The sequence below is a fragment of the Charadrius vociferus genome, unplaced genomic scaffold (assembly GCF_000708025.1).
Source record: "Charadrius vociferus isolate BGI_N301 unplaced genomic scaffold, ASM70802v2 scaffold68, whole genome shotgun sequence".
NCBI classification, from domain to species: domain Eukaryota; kingdom Metazoa; phylum Chordata; class Aves; order Charadriiformes; family Charadriidae; genus Charadrius; species Charadrius vociferus.
In genome coordinates this window covers 2,327,643-2,351,095 of record NW_009649946.1, presented here as the reverse complement: position 1 = coordinate 2,351,095, position 23,453 = coordinate 2,327,643, and the positions used below count along the sequence as shown (strand labels likewise).

Sequence of the window (23,453 nt, the reverse complement as noted above, 5' to 3'; positions counted from 1 at the left end):
AATAAGTGTACCTGATAGTTAGGTATTAATTCTGTGTAATATTCTTGGAAGTTTATTACAGAGCAGGTACATTTAATGGTGACTGTGTGTCCTTACACGTGAAAGCACTACATGCATAATGGGATGGGGAAGCTGTGATAAATCTACTAGTACCAGTAGTAATAGGCACTCATACACTTATTATTATTATACCCAGCAGGATACACACCCGCTCTGTATTCAAAGCTGGGAAATTACCACTTCCTCTGCATTAATAAAGACATCAGTGTCCAGGTGGGATTTTGTTGTATCTGTGATGGGAAGGGTTCAGGGAGCTACCCTGAACTTGTCTGTTTGTCGGCAGGAAGGTGGCTGGCCGGGCTGCTGCCGGGGCTCCTCTCTGCCAAGCGGAGGAGGCGGCAGCAGCAGCAGCAGCCCGGTGGTGTGGGTGGGAGGAGGGTCAGGTAGGCAGGTGAGCGCCTGGGGCCTTTGTGCCGCTTTGGATTTTACTGCTGCAAGGTTGACTTGACTAGATAGGCTGCATCAGCAAATAATTTTCACGTTGATGGTACCAGCCAAATTTAACCTCTTTGTTGTTTTGCTTGTGGAAAGGGTTTTTGGTGTACCTTATATAGATACCTTTCCTGGGTCAGTTGCCTTCGCTCCAGGATCTTTACCCAGGAACCAACACAACTGTAGTGGCAAAGGGCTCCAAGGCTTGACGTGGCTTACACCAGGGCAGCACCTTGAAAGCAACCCCAGAAGACATACGTTGTTGCAAAACAAGAGAACCAGGGAAGCGATCAGAAGGAGGCACTGAGAAGAGAAAGGGATAAAGCAGACTGCCACTGCGCTACAGTTATCTTGGGATGGGGGGAGACGGCAGTGGTGCAGGCACAGAAGAGTCAGAGGCTGTGGGAGATTATGGAGCCCAGCACTAATGGTAGTCCTTCCAATCTGACCTCCTTTTTAATGAAACCATAGATGCCAAAATGTTCTTTTTCTTTTTTACTTTTTCCTATTTATATGCTTTTCCAGGTACATATAGATTCTGGTGAGCTTTAGACAGAAGAGAGGGACAGAGAACCTATGAACAAAGCAGGTAGTGACAGGCATGACCAGCCAACATAGTTCTCAACAGAGTCCAGACATGCAATTAAAGCAAAATGCATGTCTCTCTTTTAGAGCAGATTGACTGGAGTGGTATTGCCGTTTAACCTCCAAGAGTCTTCTCAGCCTGTAGTGGTGTCAGCTCTCCCTGGGCTTATTTATCTGAGTCATTAATAAGTCATCAGAGCCATTCACTTTCCATATGAGGTTACGGGAGAAAGGTATGTCTGGGTGCTCCTTAGTAGTCAGAATGGAAAGGCTGCCAAGGACAAGGAGCCCAAGCTGCGTGCAGCAGGCGGAGAAAGCTCTTCAGTCCCTGGATCACACTGAAATTCATTAGTTTTTGAAGAAAAGCTGAAAAATGTGATTATGTTGGGGGCGTGGGGGTGCAGCTGTAAGTCTGCAGGCTTCCAGTATAGCGAGCGGCTCAAAATTATAGCCTGTAAATAGATGTACATATTTAACCTCTTAGAAGGGCTATAGCTCCCTGCTGTAGTACAGTAAGAATAGTAATACTTACCATTTAGATTGTGCTTTCTATTTTCAGAACTGTGCGAGTGTTAGGTATTTTAATGTAAAGCAGGCGGATAATCTATGAACAGGATTTCAAGCTTTTTGAATTCTGGGGGGGTGGGGGGGGGCAGGGGGCAATGTTATTTTGCATAGTCCTCAGAATAAAAGGAGGTTCAGACCCTTTTGCTCAGACAGTGGGTTCATGGCGTCTTTCAGCCTTCTCCCAGGAGAGATTCTCGTGCGGGAGCTGATTTCTTCTCGGATCTGACCACCGTAGCCCTCAGTAATTATAGCAGCGTTGAAATTCCGAGCTAAAAACAGAAGTGCAGCATGTGCCTATTCCCCATGTGATTCGGAAACCAGGAAATTGAAAGAGCCTGACTGAGAGGAGAGGGGAGTGCAAAGCAATAGACACATCTAATATTTATCTCAGACCTGCTCCGCCTGGGACGCAGGAGCTGTCATCTGCCGGCGCTGATTATGCATGCAGCCAGAGCAGAGCCTGATTGGATGTAGTAGGACCTAAGGCGAGGGGGAGAGGGAGCCGAGGGAGAGAGTTCGGCTCTCCGCACCGAAAGGTAAACACGGGAAAGCGAGAGGGAGTAGAACGCCTTTATGCTCCGGACTGCAAGCAGCAGGCTCCCATGGCTCCGGCAACGGACCCCTCGCACATATAGCTACGCCCGGCTCGATGAACAGGAGCAGAGACTTCGGAGGATCTCCTCCTGCCTGTGGATATAAATAGGGGGCAATCGGGATGCGCTAGCTTTCTCCGGCGGCGCCGCAGCTCCTTCGTGCTCCGCGCCGCAGCTGGGACGGGGCGATGGACATGAACATGAAGAAGTTCACAGTGCGTCGGTTCTTCTCGGTCTATCTCCGCAAGAAGTCTCGGTCAAAGAGCTCGAGCCTAAGTAGATTTGAGGTAAAATTCACCTTAACTTTGTTAAATGTAGCAAATACCGTTAGGAGCCGGTAACAGAGATAAAAGAGAATGCCTGTGCTTACTAAGGTGATAAATAGTTAAAGCTGATCTTTCCCTGGAGGTGGTGATGTTTGCACCTGATGTTCTTTGTTTCAGTGAATTCAGTGCTTTTTCTCAGTAGTATTCAATACATTGCATAATATATTTAGTGTGTTGCTAAGGATCCTTTTATCAGCCTGCCAGGGGAGGAGAAAGCTGGTTCAGGACATCATGAAGTTGTAGGAAATAATTACGGATCCACTTAAATTAGCACAAATGACACCATACTTTGCGATAGCCTCATATTTTAGTCTTCCTCCCCTGTGCACATACCATTCTTCCTCAGTGCCAGATTTCTAAATAATGAATCCATTTGCTAGTGCCTTTTATATATATGGTATGTTAGAGAGGGATTTTCTTGCTTGGTTGTCTCTAGGTTCTCACGCTTGCACAGATTTTTGCATTTATCTTCTCTCCTGTGCATCCTGGTATTTTTTGTTTTATTTTGTGGTAAGGAGAAGTTGTTCTTCAGGAGCAAGGGGATAATGTCAGATTAAACCTACAACAATTTAGCACTGTGGGGAGATGAGGGCAGTCCCAGTCAGAGGTATTAGCAGATAGGAATGTGTGAATGGGGTAGAACCGGCATTTCTGCCTCCCTTCCTCGAACCATTGTTCTTCAGCCCTATATTTGGAGCTGTGAATAGTCGACAGGATGTGAGATCAATTGAATACATGTCAGTTATATTTATGTTGCTCACTTTATCATTGCAGATGATCTGCAACCTCTGCATTAATATAGAGGTGGATGGGGCCTGATTCTCCTCTGCCTTACATTTGTTTTATGCTGGTGTACTTCAATTGACCTCCGAGGAGTTACTCTGATTTGCACTGGTATTCCCAGGAGGAGGATTAGTTTTACGCTGTGTGAATACATTTAAAATGTGATTCCCTTAGTGTCCTATTTAAAGTACCAGGTAATTGTTTGAACATAAAGTTCTTCATGTGTCATTGCTTAAACAGGACATGGAGAAAAGCAGAGTTTTTGGCTGGTTTTTTTGTTGTTTTTTTTTTTTTTTAACTCTTTAAAATCAACTTTCTTGAAAAATGATCATGTAAGTGAACTAATTTTGGTTCACTCACCGAATAGTCATGTTATGCATTTAAAACAAACTAATAAATGAAAGTTGTTGAAGCTCCCTCCTTACACCAGCCTTGTCCCTGTAGGACTGAGAGGAGAGGAGGGGAACCCTTCCTTTCCCTGTTGTGAAACCAGAATTGCAAAGGCTAATCTGAAATAGATGTTCCTTGTAACACACTGCAAATTCACAAGGCTCGTGCTCCACCAGAGCCAACAGAAAGTAGACCTGGAGTCACTGAATTACATGAAGGAGTTCTGAGGCTCCTCAGAGGATCACAGGCTGCTGGATCTAGGGCACGATGTTAGGAGAGGAGGGGATGTTGAGGCAGCAGAGCCCCACCAAACCTTGTAACTATTCATTTGACAGTGCTATAGTTTGGGAGAAACAGATTCCACCACACTCGTTATTTAACCTACTGGGTAATGTAGCGTGAATGACCAGTACGACTCAGCATTTGTAACAGGCCAGACCCCCACTTTATTTTTTTTAAAAAAAAAAAGTCTTCTCAATCCCTTTGATCATCAGTGTTACATTAGATTTGCTGGACTTTTTCAATATCTATGAAATAGTTTTCCCTTGTGTGAGTTGTCTTGTCATGATTTTTTTTTCCTGATTTTAAATAATCTGCTTCAAGAAGCAGCCTGATACATATCCTATCACACATATAAGTTCAGAGCGTTTAGTCCGCTTCCTTCCCCTCTTACTTGACTTGGCAGTAATGACCAACTTTATGCAAAGTGACTCAGTATTATAATGCAACAGGGAATAGGGGTTGTTCCAACCAGGAAGAAAAAATGATTCATAAAATCTGTTCTGCTATTTAAATGTGAAAATCATCAGAGATGTTCCTTCTTAGAGGGGAAAAAACAAACATGAACATCAAGCCCCCTCTGTGATTTCCATCCCCGAGTACTTCTGTGTATAAATTTGTAATTGCAGGCTAATGAGTGCTTGTCAGCCAAACAGAAAGTGCAAGGAAGCCTGTTGGTAGTGGGGTTTTTAGAAGTCAGAATATTCTTCATCCTAATAGGTAGATATTTTTAAAGAGGCAGTAAAAAGGCACAGCTTATTACATCATGGAATGAGTAAAAGTAAAATAAAGGGAAGAAATCTGGAGAAAACACATGTGGCATTGCTTTGCTTAGCGTGCGTTAGCTAATGTACCTGGCAGAAGTCATGTGTTGCTAGATGTCATCTGAAATTTGGAAGGGGATTGTTGTTCCTAGTTTGTGTGAGATTTTTGTTGTGGTGTTCTTTTGGCCAGGCGGGAAAGTGGGTTGAAGGATTTAAGATAGATTCTCCTGGATTCAAGCCTTTGATATCTTTCAAATACCACTGTTAGAATAGATTCAAAATAATGTAGTATTAGTTATTAATCTCGTATGATTGATTACTTTTTCTCCTGTGGTGTTCTGCTGTGCTTTAAATTCCCTTGCAATGAGCTTCATAACTTACAGAGCAGGGATATAGATGCAGAAAATGACTTAGCAAATCACAGCTTGTAACTTGACCTTTACTTAATCGTTTCATATGCCAATATCATCGCTATATCTGAGACGATCATTGCCTTATGTAGATAGCTAGGTTTCACACTTTCTCCTGATAAAGGAGGTAGAGTGCACTCTGTAAATGAGATACTACAGGGGTTTTGTTTCATCTTGCCTAAAATATGTGCCCTTTTTATTATTCTGGGAAAAACTGGCTGAAATCTGAACTTATTTGGCTACACTTTCGGGTTTTCAGTTTATATTATTTTTCAGTATGGCCTGCATTGCCCTTCACGTATAACGTATCTAGTGATGTAATTTTATTAAATGTGCAGAGCCAAGTTTTGCCCTTCTGCATGCACACTGAGTTCTTATTGAAGTCAGCTGAAAATCCAGCGAAGTCAATGGGAACTGCATGTGTGCACCCGAGAGAAGGGCTTTGTTTATGATTCTTGCTGAGTGTTGATGAACATGAATGTGAAAAACCATCAGGAGAAAGTATGCACAGCGTGGATCTGCTAAAGACTTTGAGCCCCAGTGGAATGCATCTTATGGCAGTGAGCAATATCCCTTGATTTGTAAATCAAAAGTTAAATATGCCGTTCAAATATGCTAGGGAAGACCTAAGCATGCAAAGAATTTGATTAGATTTAGTCCAGTGACGCAAAAGCCTTTCTTGGTTTTGTTTTGTGGGGTTTTTTTGTTTGTTGGTTTGGTTTTTTGTTTGTTTGGTTTTGGTTTTTGTTTGGGTTTTTTTTTTTTTAGAAAATGACCAATTAAAACATTGCAATTAATTCTTCTGAGAGATGTTTCCAACTTTTGCATTCCTGATGTATTCTTATTTTGTTATTCTTATTCTTTAATTCTTTTAATTCTTGTTTTGTCTTGCTGGTAGTGGTGGATCCAAATTCTGTTTGGTCTATGTATGGGGCTTAGAGCCTACAAAAGTTCTTGCAAATTAATTAAAAATTAATTTGGAGCTTGGTGCATCTCAGCATAGCCAGCTGTGAGAGGCAGGACCTCCTGTGGGTGATTCAAGTGTGGGTCCTCCTTGGGTTCCAGCACTGGTATGTAGGAAACGGAAGCAAGCCTATGCAGCCTGGTAAGGAATAGTGCAGAAGGACTGGCACTGACTTTATAATACTTTATTATGAGAGATTTTCACTTCTAATCTTCGGCTCTGATTCTGATTTCCTATAGGTCTAAGTTAGAGCAGCCTTAGGGAAGTGGCCAGCAAATGCTGAGCTAGACTGCTCCTTTTGCACAGTGGACTGGGGCAATGCTTCATTTGCGAACAGCTGTGAGCTCTTCTGTGCTTGTATAAAGAACAATTCTGTTCTTTATCAGTAGTGTGTCCTTTATAATCTCTTCTCTTTATTTACAGATAACGATTTTTTAGAAGAATTTATTCTATCTGTCCAAGGTTAGACAGAAAGAGGCAAGTTAAAAAATGGAGATGGGGATTAGCAGCCCAAGATCAGCTCTGCAAGGTGCGAGTCCTGAGGTAGATTTAGTTTGGGGTTTTTTTCCCCCCTTGGTAATGAATATCTTTGTGATGTGTGTTCTTGTTACAGCAGAAGTTACCAACACTATTGTAGTCTGACTTCCCCCAGCTGCAGGCAAGACTTTTCTGAGGAAATGCTGCAATTCTTGTAGTCTTGCATGGTTTGCTGGGGGGAGGGGAGGCAGAGCAGGAGGAGCGTGTAGTCCATCAGATAGGTCACATGAGGAGCCAGGAAATCCAATTTTTAAGCTCATTTCTATAACTTGCTGTGTCATTACAGGTGGTACACACCTCTCTGCTCTGCATTCCCCATTTGTAAAATTAAAATGATGATGATTTTTTAAGTCCTTTGATACAATTCTACCTATTTACATTAGTTTTGGTGGTAAGAAAGCTTGCTCACACATGTATGCATTCATAATAAAGAAATTGCTCCCCAGCTCCCCAAATACCTCTGACTTTATCCCAAATAAACAATCTGTTGTGCCTCAGACCTGCTATGTGCTCTTTCCCATAAGCCTCAAATTAACGGCTGAGCTACAGAAAGGGAAAATTAAGCACGTAGATGTAGGGACAACTTGTCCACAGAAAAAGCGTAGAAAAATAGAGCTGGGAGAGGTCTAAAAAGCCTTAATCTGGACTCCCTCTCCTCCTCCTCAGGTGGTATCAGCTATATCTAAACTATTCCACCAAAGAAAGATGTTTTTTCTAACCTCTTCTTAAAGACTTCCAATAGTAAATGCCCGTAACCTTTCTAGGTGTATTGTACAACATTAGCTTTAGTGTCTGAGAGCTTTTCTAATGTCTAACACAAGTCTTTCTTATGGCAATTTAAGTCTGTGTCTTCTTGTCCTGCACATTGTAACTGTGAAAAAAAGATTGTTTCCTTTTCTTTGCCGTGTCAGGTCCCCTTTCTCAGCCATTGCTGTAGGGTGGGAAAAATGGCTTTCCTTCTTCCTGAAAGCTGGGGACTTGGGAGCATGACCCTGTGCTGGTCACAGCAACATTGTTACAGAGAAGTTATAGAGGAGCTCTTTCTTTCTTTTGGATGTTAATGGTCTGTTTTAAAAATCCCGTTTATTTCAAAGGACCCTACTCTGTCAAAGACCAATCCAAATTTTCATTTTATGCTCCATTTCCACCATCTAAATGCCTGCATGATGCCTTGATCTGATGGTATTTGGCATCCAGTCCGGAGCTGATGGACCCTATCCATGAGCTCTGATGTCAGATCACTTCTGACACACATCACAAGATTAAACACAGACTCTGGTCACATAGCCAGAGTACATGCACATTTGGGCATAGAGGCTGATATCCTCATATTAAAAGAAGAGGTCTTCATTTAGTTGTGAGATGGATCCTGTCTGATCAGCTGATGGGCCATGCACATGCATACCTTACGTGACTGGTGATGACGCAGTGGTATGGTGAACACGTTTGGTCATGATCACGAACAATAAAATGAATGAAATGGAGAGGCCAATGCCTCTCCTCTGCATCTGTGGGCTGGGTAATGCCATGGTTCCCTGAGCCTGGAGCATCTCTCTGTGGGTGTTCAGGAGGACAAGACCTGAACCTGGTGGCCTGGTTGGGACCTGCAGGCAGCTGAGCCCCCACCTAGTAGTAATCTGGAGTAACTTGGTTTTATGCAAGTGGAAAATGTGTAATTTTATTCTAGGTTTTAGCTCATGACACTATGGCCTGTCTGACCCTGTGGCAGAAAAAGTCTGTTCTCAGATGGCTGAGCTCTCCTGCACCTATTTTTATTATCATCAGCATTCAATTCATCCACTAGTCTCAGGAGAGGACACCTTTTGTGTGTGCTTTTTGCATTTCTGTCCTCACAGGTAACTGGAAATATTTCTAAAGTAAGACAGAAATCAGAACAAAAACCCTCCTTCTGTTTATTTACCAGTTACTCAAGTAGAAATAGTTTTCATCTAAATATTTGCTAGTCAGTTCCCTTCGTTCACTTTTAACAAGACTTACAGTCCTAGTTCTGCAACGATTCTGTAAAAGTATTTGCTGTTAAGAAAGACTCAAAGTACTGCAGGGAAGCAGCCGTTAGTTCTGCACTTGGGACACTCTGTGTGTGTGTGTGTGTGTGATCCCATCAGCTCTTACAGGGCACAGTTTTGCTTCCTGGAGAACAAAGTGTCAGGAAATGGAAAAGAATGAGTGGACCACTGAATTTGCCTTGAAAATAGCTTCCTGACTGAGCATGTGTAAGGAAGCAAGCAATACATCTATTCAAGGTCCTCGCAGGACAGCTACCATTCGCACACAGGGAAGTGCCTTCCAGGCAAACAGTTTGGGATGCCGCTTCCCTGAGGGGGTGTGTGCATGGTGACAGGGTGGCCACAACATGGCTTTGGAAGACTTCGAAGGGAGAAGCCACCCTTTAGCTGTGAAATCTCCCTCTCGACTTCGAAATGTACTGCCGGTATCAGTATTTCAGCAGAGCTGCTTTTACTGTGGGATGCGGGAGGGCCTAGAGCTCTCTTCTACCGGCGCACCAGGAGTTCAAGGATACTGGAAATGCAAACCATCAAGAGTGCAGAAGACAAAACTGTAATGTTTCCAATGGGAAAACCCTTTTTCTCAGATTGCAGTGATATTAGGCATTGTGTAGCAGTGCAAAGGCGAGAAGGCGAGACACAGACTGCTAGCGTCCTTTCAGATGGTAAATAATGATAGTAATCGGCTAAATGCCAGATATCTTATGAAACCTAAATAAATGAGCTCATAGTGCTCATAATAAATGAGCATTACAGGTGTAATTAAACGATGTCATGCTTCTTTCCTGCAGGACTAAATTTGGACCTATGCATGACTGGCAGTAGGCAGTAAATGGTTGTCTTCAAAAGTTATGAATACACTGAAGGCTTTACAAGGGGGGGAAATGAGTGCATGGTTTTATCTATAAAATTCAACTTTACTTGTTGTTAAACAACAGAGGCTACCTAGTCCTGCTTGTTCTCACAAGTACCATCCTCCAGACAAGTTTTTGGTACCCACTTGTGATGTCGAACAGGACAATGTCAACACAGTGCTGGAACATGGGGCTTCTTTAGGGATATCTGAGTGCTGGGTGATGTCAGTTCCTGTGAGATATATATATATACACACAAAAGTAAAAAGTAGTGGTGAGCTGAGACTGATGGTAAGCAGGAAAAGATATTTTTTTTCTCCTTTTGTGTAAACGTGTGGTATATGTTTTATGCACATGCATATACATTCAGGGTCTGGGATTTTATGTTGTGCATTTTTTTTAAGTTCTGTAGAACTCAACAAGGAGAAGATGGGTATGACTGGACATTTTTTAAAGTTTATATGGAAATTTACTTTTAAAACTATAGAATTTAGTAGAGGCTGCTGGTTTTACTACAAATAATGAAATAATATGTAAAGCGAAATAAAGAATAAGATTTCTGTTCCAGAGGAATGTTAGAGGTTGGCCTTAAAAACTACAATGAAAACTTAACTCCGTGCTGAATTTATGAGTCTTTTCTATCATTATGAACAAGACCGAGCTTTAGACATCTCCATATACAAATTAATGCAAAGATGTATTCCAGACTCAAACCTTTGCCATGTCCCTAGGCGAGAAGCAATCCAGTAATTACTTCAGTTAGCAATATGGCACAGGCTGCTGTGTGCCATAAAGGGTGAATGAACTCAGTGATGGTGAGAACAGTTGTAAAATGTTCAAAAATGTTTGAAAAAGTTCAAACCTGTTGGTTTGTGAGGTCTGTGCATATTGTAGAACGTGCTTTGGGGTTAAGCCTTTTTTGGGCTGGTAACAGTCTGGAGAAATAGGGTGTGTTCTTGGCATTTGTCAAGCCTGACTGTCCTACGAGTCTGTACTTTGGTCCTGTGTTCTAACAGAGGCCTATCTGTGCTATGTAATTTATATGCAAAATGGCAAGCACAGATAAATGGTCCGAAAGAAAAGCTCCATAGTACATGCTTATAGAAACAATTTTCCTGACAAATAAGTAAAAGGCTTGGGCGGATATTTTGTTTTTTGGTCAGGGGAGAGATTTTTTTCTTTTAGTGGAAATTTCTGTTGTTTTGCTAGTGAGTAACAAAGAAAATCCTGCAGCAGTTCAACTTTGTCTTCTCTACTTCCATGTTGAGAGCAACTAGTGGACAGGTCCCGTGACTCTGGCAGATATCTTTGCCTTTAACTTCTGCATCATCACATCTCCATGCTAGTCTTCCCTGTGTGAGACAATCTCTGTCTCTGACTAGAAAATGCCCGGGACAGCAATTAAACGTTGTAATTGCATTCATTTTAAAGTAATCTATCTAAATATCTTAAACCCCGCTGGATCTGCTGATAGTCTGCACAGTATCGACTTTATTCCTGTATGATTATGCGTTGCAATTATTACTAAACTATAATCTGAAACAAAGTTTTATATTAGATTATTTCCATGACACAGTTCAAGACCATTTCATATCACTGAATTTGAATTTTTGATTACTAAATGTGTGCAGATGTTAAACAGTACATACTTCAAAAGCTTTTTAATAACCTCTCATTATATTGAAAATACTTGAAGCTTTTTCCTGGCAAGTAAAATCACTATTTTTTTTTTCTTCCGAAATGAACTCCTTAACATTTCACCAAGACATTTTCAAAATGTGAATGGTTTTCATGTGCTGGCAATACAAAGGAATTTTAAAGTGTTGGCATTTTACAGCTGATTTCAAACACATTGTAGCACCTTACTTTGAAAGAATATATGCCTCTCTGGAGAAGACGATATATCTGTCCTTGTTTTCCAGATTCTTGTACCCTTGGGAGTTACCTTCTCCTTTGTATGTGGCAACCAGTGAAATAGGCACAAAAGGAGGAAAAGAAAATGTGGTAGTTAATCTTAGCTCTTACTTCTGCATTCTGTCAACTTCTCTTCAACTTCTCCTTCCAAAGGAGGACCACGTGGTTAGGCTCACTCAAGAAGTGGGTGGAAGTACGTTATGTGAATCCACACAGAAAAAGCGCTGTGAGGTGTAAAGGCAGGAAAGTCCCCGCTAAAGTAGGCATCAGCTAATCCCTCTCAGTCTCTCCAGCATTGCAAAGTTGGCTGGGTTTATGATGCCTGCCAGTCTGAGGCAATAAAACTTCTTCGTTTTCATTATTGAAGCCTCCTTTTCCATGGAGAAGTTTTAGCAATTGTAAAGCAGAAAATATGTGAAGCTACTAAAGCAGAAGTTGGGTCAAACTAAGCTGAAGGGGAGTGAGGAGAGACTTTGCTTTCTTCTTTAAGAACTTTCAGTTACATTATCCTTAGTTTGGTGGCTAACTCAAGAATTTATGTCATAAGGATGAGCGCTTTTGGGGCATTAGCTCAGGTCTGAAAAAAAGACAGGCGCACATACCATGTTAACTGCAAAAACGATACGAGAAAAAAAAAATCACCAGTGTTGCAAGAGCTGGAGAGAAACCGTGGTTTCTATGATCTGTAACTGAGATGCTTTTTTTCCCTGTGATTTCAACTTTTTTTTGCGTTTTCAGAATTGAAGAAGCCTTATTAAAAGCATAATTCAAAAGCAACTGCATTTTTTTCCCCACTTTTTTGTGAAAAACTTAATATCATATCATAACATACTGAGTGACAATGCTGGTAAGGATGGTGGGCAGCAGAACTTACTACACTTGCAGAGTAAGTGTAGATATTTACTCACCTACTTCCTGCTGTTCCACCACTGCAAATATGGCAGCATCCAAATATTCTCTTTTCCCTTCCTATGGCTGTTAATGCCATTGATGCTATAGCATCCCTTCTTGCACCGCAGAGGAATTCTATCTGTATTTACTTTTCTTTGAAAGGCCACATGCTGAAAAAAAAGTCTAATGGCATATTTTGCCTCACGGTATGAAATGAACTTCTAAAAGCCTTCTCAACAACAGGGATTTTGTTATCTAGCAAACAAATTTCTAATTTTTCCCAGACAGGAAAACCCATGTGGGATGTTAGAAGGAATACCATTAATGGTTCTGAGGACTGTTACTTCCATAGCATCCACTACCTATAGTGATTATCTGCTGAAAGATACTCATTTTGTCCCAACTGTCTTTTTGAAAATATTCTCTCCAAACATCTACAAAGTTTGCACGTCAATTTACTTTTGAAAATTGGTATTCTTCTGTAAAAGGGTGTAAGTTACCTATGATCACATTGTTTGCTTAGGAAGATATAATTATGTCAATGGTGCCAACTACCTGTTCTTCCCCTGCTTGGTTTAAAAGTGTTTTCTTCTTCTGTAGCAGGCTTATAAAAGAAGCCATAAAATTAATTTGAGTAACGTTTGAATTGAAAGAAATGCTATAACAGGCAGATGTTTGTGATGTTATGGGAGGAGTTGTTCTTGGACATCTTTCTCTGTACAGAAGATTTTCCTTGGAGTTTTAAGAAAAGTCTTAAGTTTTTGATTTAATATTTCCATCTTTCTCATAATGCATGTCAAATGAGTGGATTAAAAATGTAATATTTCCTAATGCAGACAGTCTGGGTCATTTCCAAACCAAATCTTTTTGAAGAGCCTTATTTATGAAAGATATATCAGTTCTTTGCTTCCCCTCTTGATCGCTTATTCTTTTACTGATCGGTTTAGGGTTTTTTTCTCTGCCTCTTCTTTTGTGCTTGTCTGTTCCTCCTCATCTTCCACATGCACAACCATGGCAATTATAACCCATCTCCAGGGAATTGGGGACTTAAAAAACGTTTAACATACTGTATATACCACAGCCAGAGAAAGTTTGCCCTTTTCCCCTTGCTTTTTAAATCCTTTTACTGGTGTGACATTCATGGGACTGAGACAGAAATAAGAATAGAGCTCACTCCATGGAGTATCACTATGGTCCACAAGCACTCATTTATCTTTCTAGTGATCAGAGAGCTGTCACTGTCTGGGATTTTGTATCATCTCTTCAGGGAGGCACATCAACTCCCCATTTTCCAGTTACTCAGGAGGAGAAATTAAGTTGTTCTGCCCTCCTGGGATATGATTCTTTACTCTTGTCTTCAGGCTTTTCTTCCCTCTCGTAAATAAAGGTCGAGGATTTGAATGTGCTGTGCGCTGGCGTGTAGACTCCCACGGCTGGACCACGGAAACGCTGAGCTGCGCACACATGGAAACTGTGCCCTTGAGACCAGGCTCTTGGGTCCTGGCGTCTACCGAAACTCTTACTTTGCCTTCTCAGCTGTTTCCCTTGTTAAGGTAACAGTTCTGCTTTTTCCTTCTCCCTCGCCCTATCATTCATCTGATTCAGCTTTTTTAATTTATGCTTTAGACTCAGACAATGGGAATCACATGTTTGTGCTGCCTCTGTTTTGGTACTTTCCACCCTCAGTTTACTGAGGTAACTCAAGAGTCATCAGTAAAAACAAAACTGTTTGAGGAAGTGCTGATTCAGAGGAGACACTCGGCTCCGAGGCTGGGCAATGGCCAGATAACTCAAAAGCAAATCCCAAATACAGAGCTTACTTCATCTCTCAGAAATGTCCCCCTCATATACATTACCGATTTCTCTTCAAATGGCTCTGTGTTCTGTCTTTTCCATAGCCAACTGTCTTGTGATCGTTTCTCTCTCAGCAGCAAAAACTCCTAGAGGGTCCCCTTGCATCACAGGCTCCCGAATGTATTGTTGAGGGTTTTATACCTATGACTCAACTCTGCTTCCAACTGAGCACGAATGTCTGTCTGGGATTTTAGCTCTATATAGTACCATTTTCACAGCACCATACTCTGTTTTTAAAGCATGGTTACTATGGCACCTACAATATCTTGGAAAATAGTGAAATAAAGCTACCCGTGTTACCATTTTGCTTTGCGTGACAACTTTTTCTCCTGTTTTGTCTGTGTTTTCACCCTCTGGGTTTTCTTTTGAACTTCGAACAAAAAAACCTCAAGTGAAAATCTGCTGCCAACTTTGGTCCATTGTCATTTCAGATAGGTGAAGTCACCCAAAGCCTCATGGCTTTGCCTGGTTTCTACGTGGTCGTCATCCACTTCAACTTGCTGAAAGGAGTAAACTTGTGTAGTTGTTCATCTTGGAATTTGCATGAAAAATTTCAAACTGGCCTGCATTAATTTAGGCGTTTACGATAAAAAGCTCTTCTACCCAAAGCACCTTGCCCTGCTAGTTAAGGGATATTTCTTTTAAATTTACAATGCTATAAAGCCTAAACCAGTACAAGCCTATGCCATTCACAGCAAAAAGAAAAGAAAATAGAATTTCTCTTTTTCCCCCCCTGGAATTGTAACCAGATCTGAGTCAGAAGAAAACTTGTATTGCTTTTGTTGTGACACTTAACACATTACCAGACTGGCATTGTTGTTGTTGATATCGCAGTGTTCCTTCCTCCCTGCCAAAACGCGAGATGTAACAGAATGCGTTAACAACCTACTGTAGGTAAACCTCCTTGGCTTCTGTTTGTCTCCTGGTTGGTGGCCTCAAGTTGCCAACAAGGACTACACCAAACAAATGCTGCCTTCTATTTAAGCACATCTTAAATTATTACCGGCTTCTGGGCTAACACAAAACTGGTGTCCTCATAACTGGAAGTGTAAAGGAGAGCTATCCCCTGGCCAAGCCTGTGAGCCTGGCAGGCTAAATTTGCTTGAGCTGGAGGTTAGAGTGTAGGATGGCAACACATCTGTATCTGAAATCACAATATTCTATAGATTTGGCCTCTCAAATTATATTGAGACTGTTAAATCTGGAATCTGGCTTTTTCTCAGTGTAATGCTAACTGTTGCCTAACTGGATCTTGATCGTGTCTTGTTCTTGCCTCCTAAACTGAAAAATCTTCAAAGCTTAGGAGAAAGAAACAGTCGAGTTGTATGTGGCAGGCACTTTGATATATGCGTGTGCACCAAGAGTGTTGTATTCATGGAAAATTTTTCTTTCTCTATCTCTATCTATCTATTTTCATTAAATAAAACCCAACTAAGCTGAATTTTGAGCTGCTGAGGTTCACAACCAGCAGTGGGGATGGCTGAGGTGTTCTGTTACCCCAGCAGAGGCTGGTACCCTTGTATGCAAACCAAAATGTCAGGTTTCTCATTTACTTTTCTGAAATGGTGATCTGCCAGCGTGCTGTGTGTCTGCAGCGCAGTCATCTGAAGGGGACTGTCTGTGTGTGAACACAGGAAATTGCCGAAAAACTGCATTGTTGATTTGGGTTCATTTTTAGCCTAGTTTCCTAAAGAAATGAGGCTTTACAAATGCTTTCTGGGCATTTGCTTTTCATGTAAGATTTGTGAAAATAGAGAAAGGCACCCCACTAGTACCACAAAAAGAAGGAACAGGGGGAACAAGAGTGGAAGCATACTCCTTAGCCACCAAAAAAGCCAAGCAGGGGGAGATGGCAGGAGAGAGAGGGGGAGAACTTGACAAGAAACTGGGATTCATCACTGCACTGTTTACAGAACAGTTTCTATACTTCAACACCAGGAAGCAAGCGAGGATTATACTGTGAGGAGTGTATTTGGATTTGCTGCAGAAACAAGTGGATCAGTCTACTTACCTGTGTAGAATATTTGGGCTTTGAAATACTGTAGTCCCCAGCAATGAGATTCTTCATCATAATAGTGTGGTCTTTTACTAATTTTTTTCCCCTACTGTAAAATAAGGTAGCTCTTTTGTTTTAGCAATTCCTGTTTCTAATCTAATGGGTGAGGCAGGAGAAGTAACTAGTAGCAGTACTTTGTCAAGGTTACTGAGATGCTTTTGATATAAGAGGGAGGAAACATAGCATGGTGCTGGCTGTTCTCTTTGGAATCCAGTGGTCATCTTTGTGTTGAAATGGATTAAAGATGTTTGTTTTGAGCTATTTATAATATGCTGTACTGAGGGGGGGAAAGAGGAATTGTACTATAATTTATGGAGAAAGAATGCACAGAACTTAACATCAAATGAGTGATTTATTGGTGGAATTTTTTTAACAATCCTATGGATTTTAACAGAAAGCGTAGGCTGCCAAAGTAAGAATTCATCAGAAAGAATATTATAGTGCAATAACTGAAAGGTTTTAGAATGCTTGTTACAGAGTTATAATAGACCATTCGTGTTTACTTGAAACATCCTGTCTTGCTAGCTGATATTGGCTTTGCTGACATGAATAATTAATTTTCCCGGATAAAAGTGGGTATTTAGACTGTCCACTAAGAGAGGCTTTGGAGTGTGCAATGAGGAGTCCTCAGGGAGGAATCGTTGGAGCAAGCAAGTCTGGAAAGAATGCTGTTCTTAAATTGTGCTCTCCTTGAAATAAAGCATTATAATAATTGCTACAAAATTCTCTTGGATGGGACTGTATTTGTATGCTATCAAGTTACTTAAATAGTTTGATGTCTCGTATTCTAATGCTGAATGGTCAAATGGGTTAATATACAAAATTTTTACATTTTCTGATTGCAGGATGAAAGCAAGATCTCTGCATGGTGACACTGTGGAGCTGCTAAATTTCTTAGCCAAGCCCTGGCTATGTACCTGTGCCCCACAACTGGGAATTAAAACTGACCTGTTTTGTACAGCCTCCTTATACTTTGCCTCTGAATTATAAATGAGACATTAATGCACACAGAGAGAAAGGGACTTACATGGGCACGTATAACAAATGTTTTACACTAACCAGATTATACGCATCTTTTTGTCAGACAGGCTCTTCTGTTGTTTGCAATAAAGGGAACATAAGCAAATAATGCCTACGGGTATTTTGCTCCTTTTTAGGACAGTTTCTGAACAGGATTCAGATTATACAACGTATAAGTAATATGTTGTAATTACCACCATATTTTGTGTGTGTATGTATATAGCATTTATATGACTAATGCACGTAACAGTGTAAATACATACAGTATGGCAGTTTTTCCACGGAAAATGCTACTAAGAGGATTAGAGTTTGATCTCATAATACCAGATGCAACCTCTCATTGACTCAGAGCAGAGGTTTGTTTAGTTCTGCTGGACACCAATCAGAAAAGCAGCTCAGGTTAGTTCTGCTGGACACCAATCAGAAAAGCTGACATTTGCTGCTGACATTCCTTTTGGACTGAAAATTACTAGAGTTCACTGGGGTTTTTTTATTCGTGGAAATATCTCCCCCAAACCGATATTGTGTAACTTATTTTAAAAATGGTTTCTCCCTTTCAGGATCTTCACTTCTCTTAATTCAAGGCATGACAGAACAGTTTCTGACCTTGTTCTTTCCCTTTTGTTCTTGTGATTGAGGCATTTTTCTAGATCATCAGATCATCTCCTGTCCCCACAGGTGTAGGCTTTTCCCTTTTGGTCTTTAAGAGGCTCTTCCTGCCCCTGAAGGGTGCTGCTAATGAAGTAATCTTTTTCCCAGTTGCTTCAGATGCATCTTCTGTTCCACTGCTGAAGCCCATCCTGTAGGCTAAGCCACTTTCCTCCCGTTGTTTAAATATCTTATAAACAGTCATTCTTGCCACTAACTGAAGCAAATGAGCTCAATAGAGCATGACATGCTGCAAGCATCCTTTCCTTGAAACCGCTGTGCTCCTTCTGTTGCCTTCATTTCCACTTTGTAGCCTTTCCCTTTGTGTCCTCCCTTCTGGTGTTGTGGCAAAGGCTGTGGACCCCCTTTGGCTAGGGAATGTCTGCTGGTTGTTGAGGGCAGATCCACATTCATATTTAAGTCGTAAGTGCTGAGAGATGTTCTTATTGCACAGGCATTTTTCTAATCCACGCTGTGCACCATCTACTAGTGACACCCACAGGTTTTCACTCAGCAAAATTAAGTGTGAAATCACTAGCTGCATACCTTTTGGAGTTTTTCAAACATCCGTGATGTTTTACACAGTCCTCCAGCTTTTGCTTTCATAGTTAGTGATACCAGGGAAATGAATGACTTGCACACAATGCTCCCACTTAGCTGCCAATGCATTTGCTAGCAGAATGTTAGAGAATCAGAGTTATTGATTCTGTATGACAGTCAAAACTGTTTGCACGATTATAACAGTAAAACTCCAGAGCAGAATTCCAGACATTCTTTTGATCCAAATCATAGATTTCTGTGTTTGCCACTGAAGGGCTCCATTGCACGATGATAAATAAGTCTTGCTTATGGAGAATACCCACGCTATCAAGCTTCCCCACTATTAGTGCATGTGTGTGGTGTTTCACAACAAATCCCTACCTCCACACCCTTGTTCACAAGCAACTTATTTCTGTAAGAGACTTGAAGATGGGAAACGCTCTGTTTATTTGCTGTGCAAGTGCCCTCAGACCAGACAGACACTCCTCGTGGTGTGGACACTGGATTGCTGTTCTTTACTGTCCCACCATGGTGGGCCCACGCATTCTCATCTGTCCTGATTTCAGTTGCGCTGCAGCCAACTTCTTGAGAACCAGCTTTACGCTTACTACTCCTATGCTAAAGACAGTAAACTCTCCCGTAGTCTTTAAGTACACTTTTCCCAGAGATTTCGTCATGTATGCACTCTGAATTCATATTCAGGGGCTCCTGGTGGTTTGAGCAGAGAGACACAGATATTACAAGGTTTCCAAACAGAAATTTTATTTTATTTTACTTATGGAAAAAGAAGTAGAAATGCAGAGTCAAAAAAAGAAAAAAGTTTGCATGTGTTTCCTTGCCTTTGTTTCTTCCCTCACTTAGGTGTTCTTTGGCTTTGATCAGGCTGCTCTAAGGGGTTTTATGGATTTATATTCAGATTTCTGTTTCTGATTAATCTTAAGGAAAAGTTTTATATCCTACCCAATCCTGTACGGCTTCTCATCCCAATTACTCTTCTGAAAGGATTTGTGCTCTAACCGCATTGTTTCTCTTCCTGACTAGTCACATTCAACAATACCCCTCTCTGGAGGGGTGTATAAACAGGAAAACAACTAAATATAGATCACAGACAGAGAAGAAATAGAATGCAACAGTATGCATAAAGAGAAGGAGTGCTTGGACAGATGGCGTAGGGCCTAGAGGAAATCTGGAGGGTGAGAGAAAGAGGCTTGAGAATGAACAACAGAGATGGAAGGGGGGAAAAAAAAGCAAAAGAGATTTACCCTCGGCATAATGGGTCTACGGGAGAAAGGAGGCAGACGGAACATCCTTCTGCTTGCCAGAGCAGCCTCTAATGAACTGGGTTAGCATGACCAGAGAACAGGGGCCAAACCAGACTTGAAATCTTGTTTACTTTGCAAGTATGTGCTGCCTTGATCACAAGCTGGTCAGCAGAACAGTCCTGGGTACCACAGCCACCTCCTCCTGGGCAGTCCGCTTTGGTAGAGGAGAGGGCAGGGAAGGTTAGTCTTTGTATTAAATAGAACGTAAGCATTATTTTATGGAATGGAAAACCATGAGAAACTTAGTGAGGTGCTATTTCAGACATCTTCCTGCCTTGGTCTCTTACTGGTCTTAGTTTTACTCTCTTCTGCATTAACACAAGTTGCTGACCCAGAGCAGTCCAACAGCCTCCAGTCACCAGAGTGGCACAGAGGAGAAAGAGGGAACTCACATCTCCCCTTCCCCTCAGTGTAGCCCTTTCCCAGCTCTTGCCCTTCCTGCCCCAGACAGGTAGAATGTGACCGTGGCACATCGCTGGGTGCTTACACGCATGCACCAGCACCGGGCTGTACTCCCAGTCACTGCAACTCTTAGCGAGAATGCATTGTTGCTACGAGTGACTTTGTAAATTGGGAAGATGAAGTGCTCCTGCAGTGGTTTATCTGCCTTGCAGCAGCAGGAGGGAATGGGTTGCCGTGCTTTGGCAGCCTGCAGATGACTGCTTGGTCAAAATCGTGGATGGAACATGGGTGGCACTAACACGCCAGGCTGCGAACTAGGGCAGCGATGGGCAGATGCACCATCTGTGCTGCTGCCTCTGACATAGGGGCTGTAATCGCCAAGGGAGATGGAGCAAATGGTGGGAAGCAAAACTATCTTTGGTTTCCATTGCTAAATCTGCCAAACCCTGATGCTTAGAGCATCAGGTCATTCGCAGAAGGACACCCAGAGATCTGTGTAAATTAGGGCTGGATTCAAAAACCTTCTGCTGCTTCTTTCCACACTCAAGTGGCTTCTCTACAAGTGCATGCTGTCTGTCTTGCTGTTCCCCAGCATCCTTCCAACAGGTCTGCACAGACTAAACTCTTACTTGCTGATGACCTCTTTTTGGGACTGTGATGATTACATGGCGCTTTTTATATTGCTAAGCAATTTTATACTGTTTTGCTTTCTCTTCTCTGTTTAAGTCTGCAATTACTCATGTTTCTTATTTAGAAACACATTTGGAAAAAAATATAGTGCCAGAAAATAGTCATCCTATGTCCCTTTTAACATTTAGAAACATTCTTCATGCTATCTTTTGTTGTTGAAGTGAGACGTATGTTCATTTGAGGGAAATTTTTCTCGTTTGAGCAAGCATGAGGAAAAATAAGATCATGATAGAAAAGCTTTAAGAGGCATAGTTTTATGGAAATTAGGCAAGCAGCACAGGTAATAGTATTTTATAATGTTCTGAAATGAGGAATAATTCAATTGCTATTATTATTTAAAAAAAAAATCACCAACTTGTTTAGAAGAATATAATTTTACAGGTAATGTTTTTTACAGACCAAACATCTGTATGAGTATTGTTGGATTTAAAGAGAGCTAAGTCTGATATTCATCTGATTGTGGAAAGGCGTGTCATCTTTGATGAGACTGTATCTTATACACACAAGTCTTTGCAGGATTGAAGCAAGGGTCTTTGTACTTTTTAACTGTTTCTCCCAAATTCCTCAAGCTTCAGTTTTTTCAGGAAGTGATCATAAGGATATTATTAATTTTTATGCTTTGTGAGTTTTCAGTTTTAGGATTTTTTAACATTGCCACAATCTACACAGAAGGACATAGAAGTTGGTAAAATTAAGTTCTCTGATGGCAGAAACATTTGTAAAGATCATTGTTAATATAGCCTGAAGTCTAAAATATTGTGCTTATAATTACTCAAGCTTTAAAATCAAAGATATATGTAGTCAGATATTTTGGATTTAATTTACGTTTTTTGATCTGACTGTCCAGAAATACTGGTTAATGTTGAGGAAGAACCAGGAATTGAATTTATATGACAGTAGAAAATTATAGGGAGTAAAGGCAATGTACACCATTTGTTCATTAGTCTTCAAAATACTGCAGGCTGGCTCCACTCTATATTCTCCTCAGTGGTAAAACCTATGGGCGTACCTACAAGCTTTTGGGTTTATTTCCTGATTTCAGGCTGTCAGAGCAGATACTTTACTGTTTGAATATGTTAGAATGATTACAGCACAGTAATAAAGGCCCAGAAATCTTACCCCTTTTGTCCCCAGTAACACCAAGGTGCCCCTGGCAGAAGGACCAATGCAGTGAAGGCTGCAGAGTGCTGTACCCATCCTGTGTCAATCAGGAATACATCACTGTTTCTTTAGAGCTGGTGGCCTGCTGGAGACTCCAAATTGTTCCACAAGTTTGGAGTTGGTTTGTTTTTTGTTTGTTTTCTGTTTGTTTGTTTACCAAGGAGGTTATCTAAGACAGGATTTGGATTATTTTCTAATGTGGCATTAATTGGCATTATTTCTGATGGGTAAAGTCTTTAATGGCAGTGCTTGTTACATGTGTCTAATCTGTGTTGAGTAACTATGAATTAACAAGCAGGTAAATGGTCAAGAATCTGGTTTCTGTACACCAAATAAAGCTTATGGTCATGTGCTGCTAATAGAGCTCTGCATTTTTGGAGTAGTACATATTAGCTCTTATTCTAAAAGTATATAATATCTTATGCAACTTTCAATGTTATGTATTTATGTGAGATTTTAATTCAAATGGACAATCAGGTAATGATGAGTTGATGCCTTCAGTTTCTTTACTCCAACATACACACATACAGCACTGCAGATTTTCCATTGCCCCTGCCTGCTTTTTCCAGTTCTGGCTCCTGATGCCATCAGCAGTCTTGCTGCAGTCCCTGACTGCACACAAGCATGTGCACACAAATTCACACACATGCATACATGCATCTTCCTCTCTTACCTTGTCGGCTCTCCAAAAGGCTCATTGCACAGACTTTCAAGTCTCTCCCCACTTGGGTACCAGCAGCCACCACAGCCTGACTCCTTTGAATCACGCCCTGAGCTTTAGGCATGCCTGAGAAGAAGCTGGGATGTGAGGGAAGAATAAGGGATTACAAATACTTTACTTTTTAAGAGGGTTTTGTCATGCTGGAGATGTTAGAGGAGCGGTGAGCTTTCAATTCAGTTGAGGAGCCGTTACTATAACTATGGCTATTCTGTGTTGGTACCCACCAGCTAAGTGAGGAGAGGTGCTCGGTGCTTTGGTTGTGAAAACAGAACGCCCTGAGGTCTTTGTCAGTAGTGGATGTGATGGGGGGACTGGAAGTGAGGGGCTGTAACAGAGAGAGGAAGTTCAGCAAAACTCAGACTGATGAAGGTGCGGTGCTTCTGGAAGGGAGGAAGGCTCACTTAGAACTAAATCTAAAATGCGAGAAGGGAGGAGAGAGGAACATGGCAGAGAGGAGGAAAGGAGGCACAGTGAAATAAAAGGCAGAGAAGGGTATGGAGAGGGTTGGAGCAAACCAGCAATCAGCACAAGGCTGAGAAACTCCTGTCAAAAGCATACAGAGTGCTGGATGTCTGGAAAAAAAAAAAAAAAAAACCCAAACCTGTTTTGACTGTTTCCGCAGCTGTTCCTTCCAGGGTGTTTTCTTCTTCGCAAATTTTGCCC

At 41.3% G+C, this 23,453-nt stretch overlaps 1 protein-coding gene across 1 annotated transcript in view; it reads left to right on the top strand.

Moving 5' to 3' along the window:
• The first annotated feature begins 2,425 nt into the window (after window positions 1–2,425).
• Window positions 2,426–23,453, top strand: part of RPS6KA2 (ribosomal protein S6 kinase, 90kDa, polypeptide 2) — a 170,354-nt gene continuing 149,326 nt past the window's right edge. Inside the window, exon 1 of the mRNA XM_009891451.1 lies at window positions 2,426–2,524. Coding sequence (XP_009889753.1) covers window positions 2,426–2,524 — 99 coding nt within the window. The remainder of the gene's footprint in view (window positions 2,525–23,453) is intronic.